This window comes from Semicossyphus pulcher, unplaced genomic scaffold (genome assembly GCF_022749685.1).
Source record: "Semicossyphus pulcher isolate SPU_LCO1_2020_fin unplaced genomic scaffold, fSemPul1.0.p SCAF_6, whole genome shotgun sequence".
Classification (NCBI taxonomy): domain Eukaryota; kingdom Metazoa; phylum Chordata; class Actinopteri; order Labriformes; family Labridae; genus Semicossyphus; species Semicossyphus pulcher.
This window is the reverse complement of record NW_027211737.1, coordinates 15,663,753-15,683,160: the sequence shown is the minus strand read 5'-3', so window position 1 is coordinate 15,683,160 and position 19,408 is coordinate 15,663,753. Positions and strand designations below refer to the sequence as shown.

The window sequence follows — 19,408 nt, the reverse complement described above, 5'->3', positions numbered from 1 at the left end:
ATTTGTAGCTGAGATGACGAGGAGTCGCAGAAGTTACCGATGAAGAGGAAAGGAAAGGGAGCGGAGATTAGCGTATCGACCCCGGTTTTCTGTTCCCATCATTGCCAAGCGGAGCCGAGGCGATAATTACCCGGGTCTACTGCAGAGTCATTTGACCCGTGTCTGAATGCCGATTGTAACCTTTCTCACTACGCAAAAAAAGCCGGGTGTTAGCGACATTCTGTCATAGACTATTAAGGCAGATGACACTTGTGTGGCTTCACTTGCACTCATTGATAACAGTTACAAAGCAAACATGTGCGGATACTCACATAAACCTTCATACGCAGCATATTTGCCATTCGTACCAGCAGTAACAGATGTCCAATCCACTCCAAAGGGCCGTGATGATAGAGATCTTTTCCTTCTCTCTGCCCTTTCTCACCTCCTCTCTCTTTAAACAAGTCTACATGTGACCCTATGAACGATTCATTATTGTATGGCCATGAGTTAGTTGTAAGGCATCCAATAATGTAACAAGAGCTGTCATTTATTTTACATTTTAGACAATGATTTAGTGAATAATCAAAACATAATTGCTCATTATTTTCAGCATCACACGTTTTTGTCTCTTTTCAGAACCACATGTGATGCCTTGGCACATTTCGACGCTGCAGGCAACCAGTCTAATTCTGACCCTCGTTTTTTGCATGAATAGAGCACAATTTGTGTTTTCCAGGTATTGAAAAATAATTCAGCTCTTGTGTTGCTCTGATTAGTATTTGCAGCTGCTGTTCTGTGGCTCCCTGCAGATAATCTTCCCACAGAGGTTGGTTGGTCCGTGGCCACCCTAAATGCTCCTGCACAGGCAGAGATTTAAATACATTCTTTTAATGTTTCCACCGATAACAAGGCTAAAAATGGGACGTGGTGCAGAAACAATGACTATACCAATGTAGAATGTAGGCTAATGATCTCTGTGGCTTCTATATGAGAAAAGATTCAATTATTCAGAACTAAAATAGTTCATTAAAACATAATTAGAACAAAATAACTTTTGCAAACTCATTTTCCGTGTCCAACCTCATTTGGAAAATGTGTCTCATTTGGAAAAATTCCGTCTGTGTGGATTCTTTCCAGGAGTGGGGGGAAACAGCTCAGCTTAGCTTGATGGAGTTTGGGTTTATAGACACAAAATTCCACCATGAATCTTTGCCTTTAATAATTTATTGTTATTCTACGGAGGCATTACTTCATTCTTCAGTGAATCAATTTTTGGTTGTGTGCCAGTGCTTGGCTGCTCTGGATAGTCGAAGACAGTATGCCACTTTGTAGCATCTGTGCGAAATGATCAAAGAGTCATGCACAAGTCTATGTGTGCATGTGGGTGTTTGTATTATGCTCATGGTAATAAAGCCGCCATTGTCTTTGCAGCACTCATAAAGTCTTAATTGTCTTCTTCTCCTCTCGCTTAAGGGAGAGAGAAAAAAAGAGAATCGTGACTTATTTTGTGAATTGAGACCTCCTTCCCAGTGATGCTACCAACAACAAACAGCTACTGATGAAAGCTGCACAGCTGGAACTCCTGTCAATGCTTTGGTGTTTCTATTTGATCAGCTAATGTGACTGCCTAAATATTGAGGGTGCACTGTTGGAAATATTTTTCTGTCCACCCACAACAAAAAACAAAATATGAAACCCTGTATAAGCCTTTGCAAATTGTCATTTTAAAGGAACGACTTCTGGGCTTCAACTGTGTGTGTAAACTGATCTCAGATCAGTTGAACTTGTTAAATGTGTCATTGAATTTCATATACTCCGACGACTGACTCTGTTTAACTGTTGTTCATCAATACAAGTTTCCAGTTGGCAGTGTCTGATTGCAAGCTCCGAACAACTGTCGGCATCTTTGCTGCAGGAGCTCAGCGCTGTGGGATGAATCAATTCCAAGCTTTGATGTCAAAAATATAATATCAGGAAATAAAAAGTTAGTTTCTCATAAGAACAGGATGGTGTAAGAACTCCTGAATATAAGTAAGGATTATTTCAAAGAGGAAATGTACAAAAGTTTGCATTCAACAGAAGCTGGTAGAGACTGAGTGTTCACGAGTCAAGTGATCTATTGACTACAATACAGAATGTTGTCTCTTGCATATTAATTCAGCATTTATTTCCTCTGGGATGGTTTACAATCACTGGTTCCATTTGGATCCAGTTCAAACTTTGTAAAATATTCAGATTCATTAGGCTCCGTAGCCAACAAAGCCCTTATTGATTTTTTTTAATCTGTGACCTGCAGCAATGCAACAGCGATTTTGCCTTTAGGTAACTTTAAGTGCAACATGAAAGCTGAAAAATATGCCATTTATTGGATTCCGTTTTGGGATTAGTAACAAGAATGACTGTAATTTCCACAGTTGTTTTTCACTTTAGCATCTATAGCTTCTGCAGTTATAGCACAAACCCTCTCAGTGCAGAGCCAATGCTGTTTTCCCCCGCAGCAAAGAGAGATGAGTCAGGAGGACAGGGTTAATGAATGTCACAGAGCGCTGACAAACGATGTGTTCAAAGTCCCACTCTCTCCATTGTTTGGCTCTTATACTGGGTAATATAAGAACAGTAGATATATTTCTAACTAAAATGTGTCTTTACTAACATCAACCATACTACATAAAAAGATTCAGTAGGATTTAAAACTATTTGATAAAGAGAGATTTGATCAGATAAAATTGAACCAAATTCAATTGTTTCCTCTGTGCAGATACTTTGGCTTTTTATGGCATACGTTTCTGCTGCCACATTAATATCAAGGTGAATGGAGTTTCATTATTTGTACTAGAATAACAACATGTCTTCCCAGTCTGCCCCTGTTACTGTTGGCTGTGTCCATTCTCTGTACAAATACAGCCACTTGTCCAGAGCTAACCGGCCGAACGGGGCTTGTTTGTTTTGTGAATTAAGGTACAGGCCCATGCTGTTGCACTCGCTGGACATGCTCACTTAGCTGTGACAAACAGGTACTTGGTAATTTCATGACCCGAGGTGCTGATGCAGCAGAGGCGCAGTGTGGGCGCAGATGTGAAATGGGTTGAATTAGGAAGAATTAATTGTAGATGTGCAAGGAGTTGGCAACAGTCGTAGCCAATCAAATCAGCTAATCTTATTTTCTTTAGAAGAGGTGTGCTCCCCGTCAGCGCGCACTGACTGATGGGTAACGGAGAAGTGAAACCGGGCCATCTTAAGACAAGAGGACACCACAGCTTTGTTTAGGAGGTCAAACAGGACAGTCAAAGATAACTGCATTTTGTCTAAACAAGCAGAAACATATGACTTTTAATGTTAAACCATTGACTGAGGTGGCAAACAAACATTAGCTTGTTAGCTAAACTTCCATCTGCATCTCCTGCAACTTGATATATTTTCTGCTCATTTGCTGCAACTTCACTTTTAGGTTGGGCTGCTTGCAAATTTACACAAAAGAAGCGCTTCCAGTTGTTTGGCCAAACATCACTCACACTACAGTAGAGCTAAAGGAGAAAAACAATATTTTTTCAGATAATGAGGGATTTTATAAACTGCAAGTAAAGTAAAATATTCATAAAGAGAAATGTTATTCCCTCAAAAGTCATTTTCATCAATGTCACCATGTCGCCACTGTTCAGGCCAACAAGTGGATGCACCAGAGCATGTGGTGTTAAATATATTGCCTGGAGAAATCTCCTTCTCTCTGTCTCTCTCTGTCTTCTTGAGTGGAGTGTGGGTGCAGCCGGGCAGTCTCTGGTTTTCAGTGTGATGACACAGGTGGCAGCTGTAACATTATCATCAGGCCTCCCGGACATCTCGTGGAAAATCCACTTATTTCTTTTTATTTCCCATCTCTTCTCCTCCACTTTTCCTCTTCAGCCCTCATTTTTCAATCTCTCTTTTTCTCCCTCACCCCCCCCCTTTCACATTTCCTGTATTGTTTCAGCTCTCCTGGGTTGTCACACAGAACAAGATGAGAAACTGGGAAAGCAACTTATCAGCTGCACCAACTGACAGGAGAGTGTGTGTGTGAGAGAGAGAGAGAGAGAGAGAGAGAGTGTGTGTATTAGTAATAAAGCTTGGTGCATACTTCTCTGTGCTGTGTGTACTTTCTACAGTATGAGCACATAATTGCATGAGTGTGTGTGAGCGTTTGTAATCAGACAGTGCGTGATTGTGTGCTGCTGCGTCTCGAGGAGGCTTCGATATACGCAGACAGAGAAAAAGAGTTTTGGCTCCCATCATGCTCCATCATTGCTCGCCATCGTCTTACAAGCCCCACTGCTCTCGCTTTAACCCACAAACGCGCAGCCTGTATATGTATATGCGCACATCTGTGTGAAGATGTTTGCAGTCACGCCGCCCTCCCACATGATGTATCACTCTGACAGTCCTTACCACGCTGTCATCACTACAGTCTTCATTGTTTTCCTCTCTGTCAATCTATCCTATCTAACTCAAGCTGTCAGGCCTCCACACTTTACTGCTCTCTTTCAGACTCGTGTATTTTTAAGGCCACGCTTGGTGCACACACAACGTCTTATCACACACCCTCTTCTACCTTATGAGTGTACCCTGCAAAGTAAATAATGCAATCTTTCCTATTATAATTACTTATTAAAAGTAAAAAAGGTGGTTTATGTTGCATGCAGGATGTGGCAGGGTAGAAGGTGTAAGGGAAACATTCAGGAGGTTGGGGGTTTGACAAGAGGCCCACTAATGGTGAGCAGAGAGTCTTGAGTGGGTTTTCCCTGAGGATAAAAGTTTTGCAGTCTATTAAAGTTGAATGTGAGAAGTTTTGTGCTTTTGAACTTTCGTCGAGTGTAACTGGGAGACAATGGGCCCTTGAAATGACATAAGTGAAAATGCAGGAACCGGAGTTTTGGAAGAGTTGGACTTTTCTTTGTAAGTTTTGCCATGAATCCATAGAGGATCCACTTCCAGTATTCTAGCCCAGAAGATGTTTTGAGAGTAAAAAAAACTTGCAGTCCTTGAGACGCTTCTCATGTGGAACTGGAAGGATAGTGCATTGTTAGATGGTGACAGCGAGTCTAAATAAAATAACGTGTTTGGATTTTTCTGTCATGGCTTGTCAGGGAGCCAAAACAAGACATGTTTTCGGCCACAGATGGGAAACAGATGGAGAGACATGGTAAGTTAGAGTTTAAAAGTTTGGAGCAGTCTCAGAGAAGTGCATGAATAAATGATAAAAGGTTTGAGCGTGCTGTAGTCAGTGATTAATGGGCATGCATGCATGCAATCTAAGGGTAACAGTGGAGGCCTTGGGCATGGAGCGGGACAGTGCAGCTTTCCCTCCCCCGCAGCCTGGAGGGTGAGACTCTGTGGAAGAAGGGGAAGCCAACAGTGGAAGCCTGATTAAGGTGGAAATATCCAGAGTCTACTGCCAGGTCTCAGCTAGACAAGGAAAGTCAAGCCAAGGTAGTGGAAACTGACAAAGAGTCCAACTCTAGGTGTGTCCAGGGTTCCTTATGTGAGGGTAACCCTCAGTAACAATACTGTCAACACAATTTAAGGACCAAATAGAAGGTATTTTGGCGGTTTTGGGTAAAACGTAAACCTAGCAGTCCAGAAGGATAACTGTCTGTGTTTGGTGAGCGGTAGTGACAGCTTACAGGGACGTATTAGGCAGAGAGTAATGCTGGGCATAGATCACAGCTTCTGCAATAATTAGACAGCACCAGAAGGGACCATGTTGACACCTGCGGGAGCAGCCAGTTCTGCAATCAATCCAGATACAGTTAAAGTGTACTAGGAGGTGGAGTCAATCAGAATTTTTGTTTGTGGAAGAATATTCATTAACTGATCGGGCTCAACCTGTTCAGGTTCACAGGGGGGCTGGATTCTCTCCCAGCACACATTGGCTTAGAGGCAGGTTGCTCCTGGATGGGATTCCACTCTAACACAAGATGACAGACAAACATGTTCACACCTTAAGGCCGTGTCGAGTTCCCATGTCACCTTACCTGCATGTCTTTGCATAGGGAAGCAGATTAGACTAAATGTGTATGGCAGCACTCTCCTAGATCAGTCACAATCCTAAAACGTAGCATTAGATAGTGTTTGATTGCCAATGGCAGTTTTTATGTCCAAGGTGACATGCGTACATGGATGTTTGAAGCGTAATGGGTAATTGTGTTGTGGATAATTACGTTTTTATGGCTTAAATTAGACATTAAATTAGGCAGCCAATCTCACCGAGCCAGAATTAGCAGCAGCACAGGACATGCTTGTATTTCCCTGAAATTCTCTGGAAATACTACTAGTGCTGTTGATAGTTTTATACCTACGGAGATGTTGTTGTATGTGCTTAACTTTATAAATAGGTCAAACACAACTGAACATACTAAAGGAATGATTTAAACACAATTACATTGGGAAATGGATCCTATTCTTTCCTGTGTATACTGTTTGTAAATTGATGCTCTCGATTCATGCATAGTTGCTCTTAAAGAGTTATTGTCCCTCTATACCCTGTAGTTTTTCATCGAAGTGATTGATGCTACCTTCCCATATCTGTAGTTTTAGTTTTATGTCAAAGTCTAGCTCTATAATTATCTCCTTCTTTCATCTTCTGTAACTTTGTTTTGCACTGTCACCTTTAACTCTCACTTTGTCCCCTCTTGTTCCCCTCATCCATCTGGCTCCCTACCCTCTTGCTGTTCTCTCCTGCTCTCCTCTCTTTCTTTGTTATTGTACCTCATAATTACTGGTGTGCTATTCCCTCTCCTTGTTTTTATGACCTACGACTTTCTCCTTGTTATGTTATTTGTCTTTTCTCTCTGTATTTTATCCCGCTTTGTTTCACACTTTCCTCCACTTGCTTCTGTGTCCTCCTTTTTCCCCTCTTCTTCTCCCCCACCTCTCCTCAATTCTTTTTCAATCTCTGCCTCCCGTCTTTCATTTCCTTCACTTGTCTTTACTCGTTCACTCACTCTCTTTTTTCCATGTCACTTCTTTTGATTTTGGTTTTGGGCAATGTTCACCAAGCATATTGGCACAGGCTGGTGGTCGATGAGTTTCTCCATGGTTACACACACGCACACGGGCACACAAACATACACATGCTATGTGCGTGCACTCAGACCTGTTGGGGATGGTGGTTGATGAGCAATGCCAGACTCTCAGCATCCGTGCCCATCAGAGCTGCTCAAGAAACCTCATTAGGCCTCCTGGCCACAGCATGGCACTGGCTTGGATACTTTGCAGCTCGCCTTTTTTCTCTCTGGGAAGAATTTGAAGCCTTGAGGCTATACACTTCTCAACAATCACAAGCACTGACTTCAAATCCCTCATCAAACCCAAGTTCAGCAACTCCAGTCTTCGGGCAGTGATCACATTGGACGCCTCAGAAGCAAGATGAACTGAGATGCTCCCGCCTCCTGCAGATGTCTTGCTCCTGCTAGGCAACATTTAATCGGCTGTCAGTCAGTCGATAGCAACAGCAGCTAGATTCAGGCAATCAAACACTGTGATGACAAACAAATCTAATAGCTGAACTCCAAATGCCCCTTTAATGTCCTTCCAAGATGTCTTTTGTCGAATGAAGAACCTCCAGCAACAAGAACTACTTAACTTTCAGTCTTTGTTTTGTTTCAATTCTCATTGTCCATTCAGGTAAAGTAAATATCAATCTCTCTCGCCGAGTAACGTTGGTATCAATGTTTCTATTTGTCTTAAAGGGAACAGTGGTGAGCGGCTGCTCAAAAAGTGGCTAAAAGTCATCAGAGGACATCGTGGACTCATTTGCATTTTGATTATACAGAAGTTGTCACACCGGTCCTGCTCTCCCCAGGTGCTTAGCAGAGTACGGGGCTAGGCTGTGTATAAGGAGTGACCTGAATCTGAATTTTTGCATCAGACATCAAACACAAAATAATTGTTTGTGTGCACCAAAACATCAGTGTCGTAGTTGGGAGATCTGGGATATCAAGGAGACATCACGTTAGCAGCAATGGTTAATGTGCCCTTTAAGTATTCACAGCACTCTTAAGCCGGTTTGGCGCGTCAGCTGTGCACGTCCTCAAAAATAAACGCTACGCGTACGTGAGATGCAGTATGCACATGACAGCGACAGAGGGGATGTGACAGGTTCAACACAAGAGGAGCTGATAGATCAAGTCCGCAATCGTACATGTCTGTACGATGTGTTGTTACCTCTACACAGCGGCAATCATCCCTGTCAAAATAGTTGGAGACATATAATCATTAGAAGTCTGCGTGGAAACCTGCAAAACTACTTATTGTGCTGTGATCTCAGAATGAACAGTAACCTCCTCGAGTGTCTCCATGTCTGTTGTTTACATCCCGCACATATAGTACTTTCATACAACCTGAACTCTCTGGTCTGCCCTCTAGAGGTGTCCTCCAGTAACACACATAGTGCATAGACAGGTATGTGAACAATTGCGTTCATGATGCAGCCGGTTGTGTACACAAACTTAAGGCAAAGCAGCAAGTCTATCTTTGGCTTTACATGTGTTTTAACATATGTGAGTTTGATGGTTTATGTGCTGTTTGTATGGTTATAAGATTTGTAACTCTCCCCCCGAGGCTATTGCTGTAAAAGCGTCAGTTTTGTAGTGAAATAGGGAGAGTGACTCAGTTGCGGACCTTATAATAATACCCAGGCCTTCAACCACATTGATATGCAGCAGACGCCCTGTCTGAGATATTGTTAGCCTAAATATTTATCAAGTTACAGACAAACACAGCGCTGTTTGATACTCGTGGGTTGCAGCAGGTTACGGTGCCAGTCTGCTGTTACTTAATATAACAACACCCTGATGTAGATAATTTTGCAGAAGAACAGTGACACTGCTGAAGATTGGTAGCACGGTGAGCAGATTAACTGTGCAGTGCATCGCATTAGTGTCCTGCCTCTCAGTCTCCAGCAGGAAGGCCCACACTGTGACATACAGCCAGCTGCTTGGCAGTTTGCTGCAGTGTGGGTCGGATTGACAGCTGGAGCGGCGTAAGCTTATTTTTGCTCCTCTCCATCCTTCTTCATCATAGCAAACCCCAACCCCACCCAAACTGTCACCATCAAAAAAACAAAAACAAAACAAAAACTTCCTGCTCTCCCTCCCCCCTCTTTCCCTCTCTCTCTCTGTGGTCTCCAGACCGCAGTAGCGCACCATCAATCCTCCAGCTGTCAGGCTCTGTGCAGCCCTGCCTGTCGCTGGCATACTTAAGCACCATGTTACATAACCGAGAAAGAGCGAAAGAAGGACAAAAAGGAAGGACTGAGTGGTGGAGAAGGTGAGAGATGAAAGAAGGAGGTCGGGAGTGAGGAGAGACAGTGAGAGATCGGGAGAGGAAAGAGAGCAGACTTAGTTGTGGCTATCTTTATGTCCTGGACCCAGACATCTAGTATACTAACACGAGTCGTGCTGTGAGAGATCAGCCTGCATTCTGTTAACATAGGTAGACCCACAAATTTGATTACCCACACAGTTAAAAGCATTGATACCATTAGCATTAGCATTAGCATTCACTAAAGGAATCAGAAAACGGCAACAAATTGGCTAAAGTGCAAGTCCATAGGAAGTCATTGGCCACAACAAACCCAGCCCTGTTACTGTGTCCTTTCCTGCGCTTCTTGCCCAGCCTAGTAATTCAAAATAATAATTCAATTCACTTGTTTTGTCCCGTCCTCCTTTGTTCTTGCTTTGATGGACTTACCATCCAGATGTGTTGCAGATAAACTACTTTCCTTCACTGCGTTTCCTGAATTTTAATGTGCTTCCAGTATCACATAATGTAAGTTGAATTCTGCATAAAATTCACACAGACAGGTGAGAGTGAGACGGCGTTAAAAAATTGTTGTTGGCCGTATTGGGGAAATAGTGAGGAGATGCAGAGGAATCGAGGGAAGATGGAGATGGGAAAATACAACAAAGTCAAGATGAAGAGAGGGAGAGTGAAAGTGAGGATGCTGCTACAGGCAGCTCATGAGACTCCCTTCCTTATGGGGTTTGTGTGTATTGATGAAAACCAGCTAGTTCAAAGCAAAGGTGTGCTATGGCCTTGAGACAGCAGGCTCAGGCTGCAGTTTCACCACTTGTTTGATTGTTTGTTGCAGGTTTAAGTCCTTTAGTTGATGTGGGAATTGCTGTACAAACTTTGCCTGGGAATATTTAATGATCCGGGCAGGAGCTGAGGAAATGAAAGTCAGGGCACTGTGGGATTGTGTTGACATCATGTTTCCACGCCTTTTTCTGTCACCCATCCAATGCAAACAGACCTTTTTTGCTGTATGGTGTCTTCAAATAATCTTTCCGTAATGTATTAGTTAGTCTTGTTTGTCTTTTGAACAACGGCATCATCATGGTTCGAGAGGCAAGAGGAAATGTCTCCTTCTTAGCCTACTTTACCTTTGTGTCACACTGGGTTTAAATATGCAAACGGATATAAATGAGACTCTCTGCTGAGATAAATGTAGACAGGATGAGGTGGGATGGTTTAGGCTCACACATCACTGTTGGAAAATGTATTTGATTATAGTCTAAATAGGATTTAGAGTACCATCTGTGTGGGTGTACTGCACTGTTATTGTATCTGCACTGAACACCCTGGCGTTTCACACCTTCAGAGAACCACAGCATTACTTTGTTGGCAGAGCATGTAGGTGTAAAGGGATATAAGGAATTCACATTTACAAACTTTTACCTTTCTCATCTTGATGTGAGGAGTTGGAAAGTTTTTGGGGGTCCAACGTATTCCAGCCTGATGGCCATCATTAAAATAGGGTGCGTGGGTGCAGTGATACTGAGCTGGGTGTGTGATTGATGGCTGTTACAGTATGAATACTTTGGGGCTGTTTTTACTTTGCTGCTGTCTGTTTTATTTTCTATATTTGCTTAGTTGTATTTTGTTTGATGGGAACAAAAGTCATGTTATAAATCTCTCTTCTCCTTTCAGTATAAAAGTTGCTAAGACAGGCAATAGCAAACATTGTATCGGATGTTTTAGTGTTTTAAAGAGCTCTTTTATGCAAACTCTGCCATTACCACATTGCTGTCTTCTTCACTGCCCAATAAAAACTAAGGTTGCAGGAGGGCCCTCCTTAAATCACTCTGATTTACCTCTGTCTACTTGTGTGTGTGTTTATAGGCCTGTGTGTGTATGAGGGTCTCTCTAGAGTGTTTGCTCACACACAGGCCGATCCAGCCTGCTTGCCGCAGAGCGTGTACTTGAGAAAGGACACCTGAGTTTGTAAATCAGTCCTGTTCTCTGTCTCTCTGCTCCTTCCTGCCTGTTCCGCCGCTGTTCTCATTCTTCTTCATCTCTCTTTTTAATCACCTTCTCAGCAGTCTCTCATTCTTTCTCTCCTGTCTTCTCCCCTCTTTGTCTCAATTTGTTTACTCCTCTCTTTCACTGGGCTTGACCTTTTTCTTCCTCTCGCCTGTCTGCCCTTCTCCTGCACTCACGCATATGTTGCCCCAGTTTTCAGTTGCATTCGAATCGTTGTATTTGATTAATTTTTTACGTCGCGTTTTTTTTTTCCTCCCCTAACTTGGATCAGACATGTTCCTTTGATACGGAGCATATGTCTCTATAACCAACTCTTTGTACCTCGCCTGGTAATTATTTCTTTCAGAGTCGTCTGCCAATTTGGGTCTTACTGTTCTCTCCTTACCTTCTGTTGTTTTCTCAAATGTCTGAGGGTGGAAAAACACCGCAGACTTTTTCTGTAAGATTAGCGATTTAGCCCTAATTAAGCCGTCCCACATAAGACTCCACACAGCCATATTGGATACTCTTCACTGTGGCAATTCCCTCATGTATTTTCACAGTGCCCCTATGTAGAAAATTTGGCTGGATTGAAAATTCTCACTCCTCTTAATTAGATCAAGGAAGCTGCGAGAAGTCTTGTAGTGTTTATCCAGCCATTAGAGCCCATTAGACAGCAGAGACGCACTCCCCGGGCTCTTTAAGTAAGCTGTATAGACGATGACACACTGTTTGATGTTTGGCAGAGTGCTCTTGTGTTGTACAGACGGGGCATAGAGACATAGAGACTGAGCTTTTAAAGTGCAGATTGTTTGGCTGTAATTCAGATTTTATCATGTAAGATATTGTTTCTATGTACTTCAGGTGGGGGGACTACAAGCACCAGAGACATGCAGACTTAACATTCTTCTTCAGAACTCATTTCATTGTAGTCGTGACGAAGAAGAGGAACAGAAAGGATCAAAGGCGGGTTGACTTTTTGACCTGCATCTGGTTATACTGATCTCAGGGCCTTGTTTACTTATCATATTTACCTCCCCCTGTCCTCCATACTGCCTCAGACTAAATTGGAGCCTGGCACAGTCATAGCTAAATCCTCATAGAATCCTTACTCACTTTGAAATGCAAAAAAAAAAAATCCAGAAATAGCACCTCACTGTAAGATATTAAAAGTCTGGGGGTGTTCAGGGGCTGGAAACTTTCACAAGCCGCTGCACAGATGGAATTTCCCTACCACATAGTATAATTAGTACTACTCTCCTTTTTTATGAAAAGGACTGCTTTATTAAATATAATCTGTATGCGAAGCTCCTCATTAAAGGTTTGTACCATGTACTAAAAGGGTTTGAATTTTACTGACCCAACATGCACTTTAATTAAAGCACATTTGTTCTTTCCAATCCAATAGTACAGAAAGTACAGAGCCAAAATACCAGTATGACTCACTACAAGAACCTCAATGCACAACACAATAGGGCTGCATAGGAAGGGGATGTAAACTGCATCACTCACCGTACAGTAGCACCCACTGAATGTGTCTTAAAGAAAGAAGAGGTGGTGAGATTACACGGCCAATTCAGGGAGCATTTGCATTGAAATTGCTGCTTTTCTGGGTTGTGGTGTGGGACAATAATCAGTGATATATGGCGACATAGGCGGTGCAAACTCACAATGACACAAGTCCAGGAGGGACTGGTGTGTGAACATCAATATACATGTTAAAAAAACATGTGTAAGTAAGTGGGACAATATTATAAATCCATTTGGGAGATTGAGAATCTCCCAAAATTCACCTCGCACAGAGTTCTTTTGGAGTATCAGCAATAAGGTGCCTGAAGCACAAATCAACTACCTCCTCATTTGAGTGTTTTGTTTTATCTTTAAGTGATCGTGACACTTTGGCAGCATCTCTCTCTCTAATCAGCATTGCTTTTGATTCCAATTTCTCTGTGATCTCCCCGCTTTCTCTCTTTCTCCTCTTATTTAATTTGATTCCAGGTTGACAGTATTAGCTCATGAATTGAAAGCATTTCAGAGAATTAGCGTTGCCACTGTTACTCCGTACTCATTCAGTTAGCTCTGTTGTGGCTAATTACATTCCTACCTCTCACACCAAATGCCTGTGGACAGCCTGGGCACAGTAATTGCATTACTGTTAATGTTGATTTGCGTGCACAAACATGAAACATGATCAGTTTCACACACATGAACGCAAGTAAAAGCACAAACATATACATACACATACAGTATGTTGCACACATACAGTATGTTGCACACATACGCAACACGTGCGCATATTGAATAACGCAGAGACATTCTCATTCATAAGCACGGCACACACTGGAGAACATACATAGCCGTTGTGTTTGCAAATGTCAACTCCGCTTACTCTCCCATGGGGTTCAGTGTCGGATGCGATTGTGTTATTCTAGTGAGCATGGTCCCGTTGTGTTTTTGGTTTTGTGTGCGCATGAGAGAGAGACTTAGAAAGAGAGAGAGAGAGGGAGAACAGTGATGAGATATGTTGCATAAGGGGGTGCAGTGGAGTGTGAAAGAGAACAGGTGGCTCCAGTTTCTGCCATCTAGCTTTATGTGCCATCTTCCCTATTGTGTGCTGCGTATGTGTGTGTGTGTGTGTGCGCGTGTGTGTGTGTGAGAGAGAGTGTACAGAATCCCACTGCTTCGGGATTAGGGATTTGTGCATACCCTGAGAGAATCTCTCCATACATATACAAGTTACCCTGTCCTGTTTCTTTCTAAGTGTGTGTGTGTGTGTGACTGTTCTTTAGTGAGCAGGGTTCCGGTTGGTTTAGAAACAATTAGAACAAGCTGCAGGAGCTCGGAGAGATCGTTCTCCAAATGTCACCCAATTAACAATCTATACCAAACACACAACAGTGCTCTCTCTCCTGCTTTCTCTTTGTCTCTCGCTCTTTTTTCATTAGAGACATGTTCACTGATTTCATTCTTGAAAAAGGACAGGTGTCTTTAATCGTCTGACGTTTGTCTTTTTCTCTGTTTCTCTTAGATCAGTCATCCAGGCCGGTGGTCAGGGCTAGGCAGCAGCAGCCTGGTTCAAAGGGACCGAAGAGCGGCTCGGGGAGCGGCGGGAGCACTCGGAGGGGACCTCTCTAACCAGCACCTCCCCCACCACTACCTGCCTCTGCACGGCCGGCCTCCTGCTTCTGAACGACACACTGCCAGGGAGGAGCGGCGCTGCCAGGGGGTCTTGGCACAGTCTGCAGCTCCTAGTCTGGCTCCAGGCTCCTCCAACCTGTCCTCTGCCACTCCTGCTCCACCAGCTCAGCTTCAAGTTTCACACCCGGGCCCAAGTCCAAATCAATGCCCAGGCGCTGGCTCAGCAGCTGCTAATCACTCCTCAATTCCATCTCTGTCCTCCAGGCAACCAGAGGGAGTGTCCTCCTCTTCTGAGTCCTTAACTACAGGAGGAGGAGGTGGAATGAGTCTATCAGGTGGGGTACGAAGAGGAGGAGGAGGAGAGCACCACCCGCCTAGCCATATCCCTCGTGCAGTTGGGGCCGGCTCCTCCTCAAGCATCCACAGTCTCGCAAGCCGAGGCAGCCCCTCTCCGAGCATCTCATCGTCCGCCCAAGCCTCCCCTCCGCCTCCCACTCCGTCCTCCACCTCCTCTTCCTCCTCCTCCTCATCCTCCACGTTTACAGGTCGTTTAGGACAGCCACCCCGAGGCCCTCTGTCTCTGCATAGCTACAGTCGTAAAAATGTCTTCCTCCAACATTCCCTACACACTTCTGAGCTGCAGGCGCTGACGCAGAGAGACAGTTGAGGGAGCACAAACATTTACACCGCCCCGACCATGAGCAGCCATATTGACTTAAGTGACAAAATGTTTGACTTTATAAAAAAATCTGCTGCTTCTTCTCTACAAGTTGCTTCACTGTCCACATTCCCTCAAAATCATCAACCGCACGTGCTTACAATCACACTTGTTTCTCTTCGCAAACCAGACCGACCATTTTTCTGACATTTTGTTGGTAGTTTTACGCGTTTAAACACTCGAATGCAAGGTCACACACATACACTCACACAAACACACACGCACGTATCAGACTGTGAGTTTGAAAAAGGCTCTCACCCGTCTATCAGAACTCCTACGTTGTGTCATGCTGACAGTTTAGATGCGCTTACGCCCACAGACGCACAAAGTGCACATAGACTCACAACCTCACAACCATTGCACACATACACAGACCTAGTCACACACGCTCTAGTACACACCCCACACAGAGACATCATCTGTGATATCTCTGCCGCACAATCTGCACAATTACAGGGCGTTAGAGCTGAATGAAGAGAATGAGTTATATGTTTGCTGTTAGAGATTTACTTTGTAGCCATTTATTGTATCAGTTTTACCAGTTAAACCATGTGCTGCTTTAGGAAGTATGGGACTGACCATAATTTGCGCTTTTTAAGGATTTATTCTCACATTGCCAAATGCTACATCAGATCATCATTCCTTGATGTCCATTGACAGAAATCCAGATGAAAAAGACGTATTTAGATCGACATCCGTCAAACTTTTACTGCATGCTTTTAAAAATGTAAGGAAAATACAGGTGAGAACTTGTACTCCGACAAAAACAGGATCAGAGTGACTTTTAAAGTCCTTTAATGAGGATTTCATGTCAACTTGTGCTTCAAGAAGGGAATCAAACACACCAGTGTTTCAAGGACTAAATATCTACACTTCTGCTCACATGAATAAAGCGTGTCCTTTTGGCTCCATACTGGAGCACTGTTGTTGTAGAAATACATCATTGCAATATTATCCATACTATACACAAGGATAAACGTGTATCTGCAATGTTACGTTACAGTACAGGAGATGAAATGAAGAGTTTCATTCTAAGATGCGATACCTGCCATTGAATCAACTCACACTTGCAGTATAATGACAAGATGACACTTAAGTAACTACTGTAGCACTACTGAACACTTACCTTACAAAATAGAAAATGCATCAGACTGAACAGAACAAGCATTACGTGTTTTTTCCGAAATGGGCAAAGAAAAACCATCAATTTTGGAATGAAGCCCTTCTAATCCCCCTGAGGGCCGGGTATTGAACGGGGATGCTTACTGGTGCTTTGCTGAAAAAAATGGCATCAATATCACTTTTTTTGGATTCAAAAGGAAAAGTGTTTCAAAAACTGGTGTTACAGTTTGCTGACACGTTTTCTATAACAATTTTACCGAGGCAATCAACTGAGAAGAGTCTGATTCTGTTTAGGGAAGCAAGTGACAGAACGAAAATTGCACAGAAGATTGTTTACTCGATGAAATAATGACAAAAAAGGGACAAAAACATGTTTTTATGTGTTCTATCAGCTATCAGAGTTTCTTGTACTGATTCCCAGTCCTTATTTGTTAGCCCTCTTCCTTTTGTTTGATCTGTGCTGGTTATCCTTTAAAAACTGACCTCAAAAGACGGCATTTGGTAAATAAGGCAAGCATCTTATGTTGTTTTGGACAGTAGGATGCTTTTATTTTGAATGGGATTTACATACACTGTAACTGCCACGCTCTGCTGAGTGGTACATCATCACTCACACTTTGGGGACAGAGCATGTCACATTTTAATAAGTGAGAAAACCCACATTGTTTTTTTACAACTGTGAACAACTGGGCTGCATAACAACCTGTTTATTCTGCCACTCCTGAATACATTTGCTCTGTCGAATTGACTAGACTGGCGTGCAGACCCTTTTTTCCCACTAGGCTTTGCGGTAAACAAATCTTTTAATGTCAATCGGGAGGTGCCCTGCTGCTGAGTACAGGCCAGAAGTTTACCGCTCCAGGCGTCTACAGAAAGTGTTAGATTCTGGAGGAGTTGTTGACCTTGTCTGTCTCTAAACGGCACCTGGCTGTAGGGAAGTTGTATAAATTGGTGTGTGTGTGTGTGTTGAAATGTATCCCTCATGAGGCAAGGACCTGGGAAAGGTGAAGAGAAGCCTGAAGACAGACAGCTCTGCTCCCGCTGGTGCAAGCTACTGTAATACTCTCCCTTTGTATCCCCCTTTCCCCTTCTCTTTCTGTCCTCATTTCTTCCTCTACCTTATCTTCACCTTTTCTCACTCCTTCTTCTCCTTATGCGTCTCCCTCCCTCTGTCCCCCCAGCATCCCTTTCCACTGCTTGCACTCGAGAGCTCCTTTTTGTTCCTCTCCTATTTTTCAATCTGCTATCTTCCTCCCCTCGCTGTCCCCTGTCTCTATATCTCTTCCCCCTGCGTGTTTTCTCATACGGTGTAACCGTCACACACTCTCAGTGGCTCTCAGTCCTGGGATCTGTAGCTCTATGATTTTCATTCCAGCTGCCTAATCGGGGAATGATTTTACACCTGGTGAATGCAATTAAGTACCTGGTAGGGAAGACGGGCCAGTGGTAATGTGGCTCCTGAGGACCTGGGCAGAGAGCGGCAGCTGTAATCTGAACCAAACATTCCCTGCTCGGTTTGTTTACAGGTGGAGGGTAACAAGGCTCACCTCTTAAGAACTGCTTGTTACAACCCTTGTCGATTTATGCGCCATAATGCAGTTGACACCATGTGAAATGTCATAAGGGAGTGTTTGACCCTGTTTGCACTGCCCACTTAGATTTTATTTTATCACCATGTATCAAACAGCTGTGCTCAATTCAGCAGGAAAAAGCAGACGTAGGATGCAGGTTATGTCACATATCTTAACGGGAAAACGCTTCTTCTGATAGGACAGTTCAATTGTGGAACTGAGGTCTTTTAAGGGCATTTTTCTAAAATGATTTTAAGCATCACTGCTGGGTCTTTAATCATGAAGCGGGCACACCTCACAAACCTCGATTCCTCACTTAGAGCTTACGTTGTGCTTTTAAGACACTACATTTCATTTGTTGGGAATTTATTTATTCTTTTCTGCCTTATTTGTATTTATTGTCATAGAAACAGTTTCCTTAAAGCGTCATGGCACTAACAATAAAAATAGTTGTCATGATAATAATCATGATGGAAATGACAGTAATAATAATCATGATGTTATTGTTTTAATGAATCACAGATATACTCTCCTAGCTTTTTAACGTGCTGACTGTAATTATTTTTTTCTTTATGAATTGCTGTAATAATGAAATTGAACTGTACAATTGTAAATAACTTATCATTACTGTTGATGTTTGTCTATAAGAGACCCTTTCGGATCAGGGTTAACGTACATTGCTTGTTGGCACACAACAGATTAAAACACCACAGAAGAAGAAGAAGTGAAGATTTGGGTAAATGCAGTGAGAGATCTGAGCTGTTACCAAAGCGTTTCAGGCAATAGTTACAGAATAAAAACGACATTTTTCATGTAAAGGCCAGGTGACTCGCTCACACGTGTAGGGTCACTGATTCAACTTTCCCCCTCTTTGAAATCCAGCCTTTGCACTTTGACTATTTATGCTTGAGATGACTTTGAAAGACGTTACTTTGCAATCTTTTGCCTAACTGTGTCTGAAAAGTGGACGATGGATGATGATAATCTGTTAAAGCTGCTTTTTTTTCATACCAGGTCGAAGTTTGTGTCTAAGTATGTATAACTTTTGGGTACACTCATGCTGTGAGATTGACCAGTAAGCCCATGAATCCATTCTCCCTGGAGACGACGGAATCTTTCTACATAGTTGTTTTTCACCTTATATGGTCGTTCGAAACTGTTTTGAAAATATATCTTTCTGACAAGAACCGTTTGATGGGCTTATCTTTTGTCTGAAAACCTCACAGTGTGTGTTCACCCAAAGTATTTCTCTTCATTTTGTGTCGGAGATAGTTTTTATCCACCTCACAGTTGTTTGTTCATATGAAAAGTGTTTTATCAAAAGGTTTTTTGTCCACTGTCTCCTTATGGTTGATATTTAATACAAATAAAATGGAGGAAAACTTCAAGTGGATATGCGGTCATGATTTGATATTTGATTTTCCATCACTAAAAGCCTTTTCATTATAAAATCAGGTGTGTCTGTGAAATATCTGGGACGCATTGAAACAGCGAGAATGAAAGATGGATTCTGCCACCAGAAAAAAAAAAGGAGCTGTGTAATAAAGCAGTGAATCTGTGGGGCCTCGGCTCCGTCTCTCAGGCTGGGTTGATCTCACTGTAC

General features: G+C 42.8%; 1 protein-coding gene across 2 annotated transcripts in view; it reads left to right on the top strand.

The window, feature by feature from the left end:
• The window catches only part of ccser1 (coiled-coil serine-rich protein 1), a 108,980-nt gene extending 89,787 nt beyond the window's left edge, over positions 1 to 19,193 (top strand). The window contains exon 11 of one of the 2 annotated variants that reach the window (XM_069682778.1): positions 14,285 to 19,193. In XM_069682778.1, coding sequence (XP_069538879.1) covers positions 14,285 to 15,061 — 777 coding nt within the window. In that variant the 3' untranslated portion in view covers positions 15,062 to 19,193. The remainder of the gene's footprint in view (positions 1 to 14,284) is intronic. The other variant, XM_069682780.1, reaches the window with a different exon arrangement.
• The last annotated feature ends 215 nt before the right edge of the window (positions 19,194 to 19,408 follow it).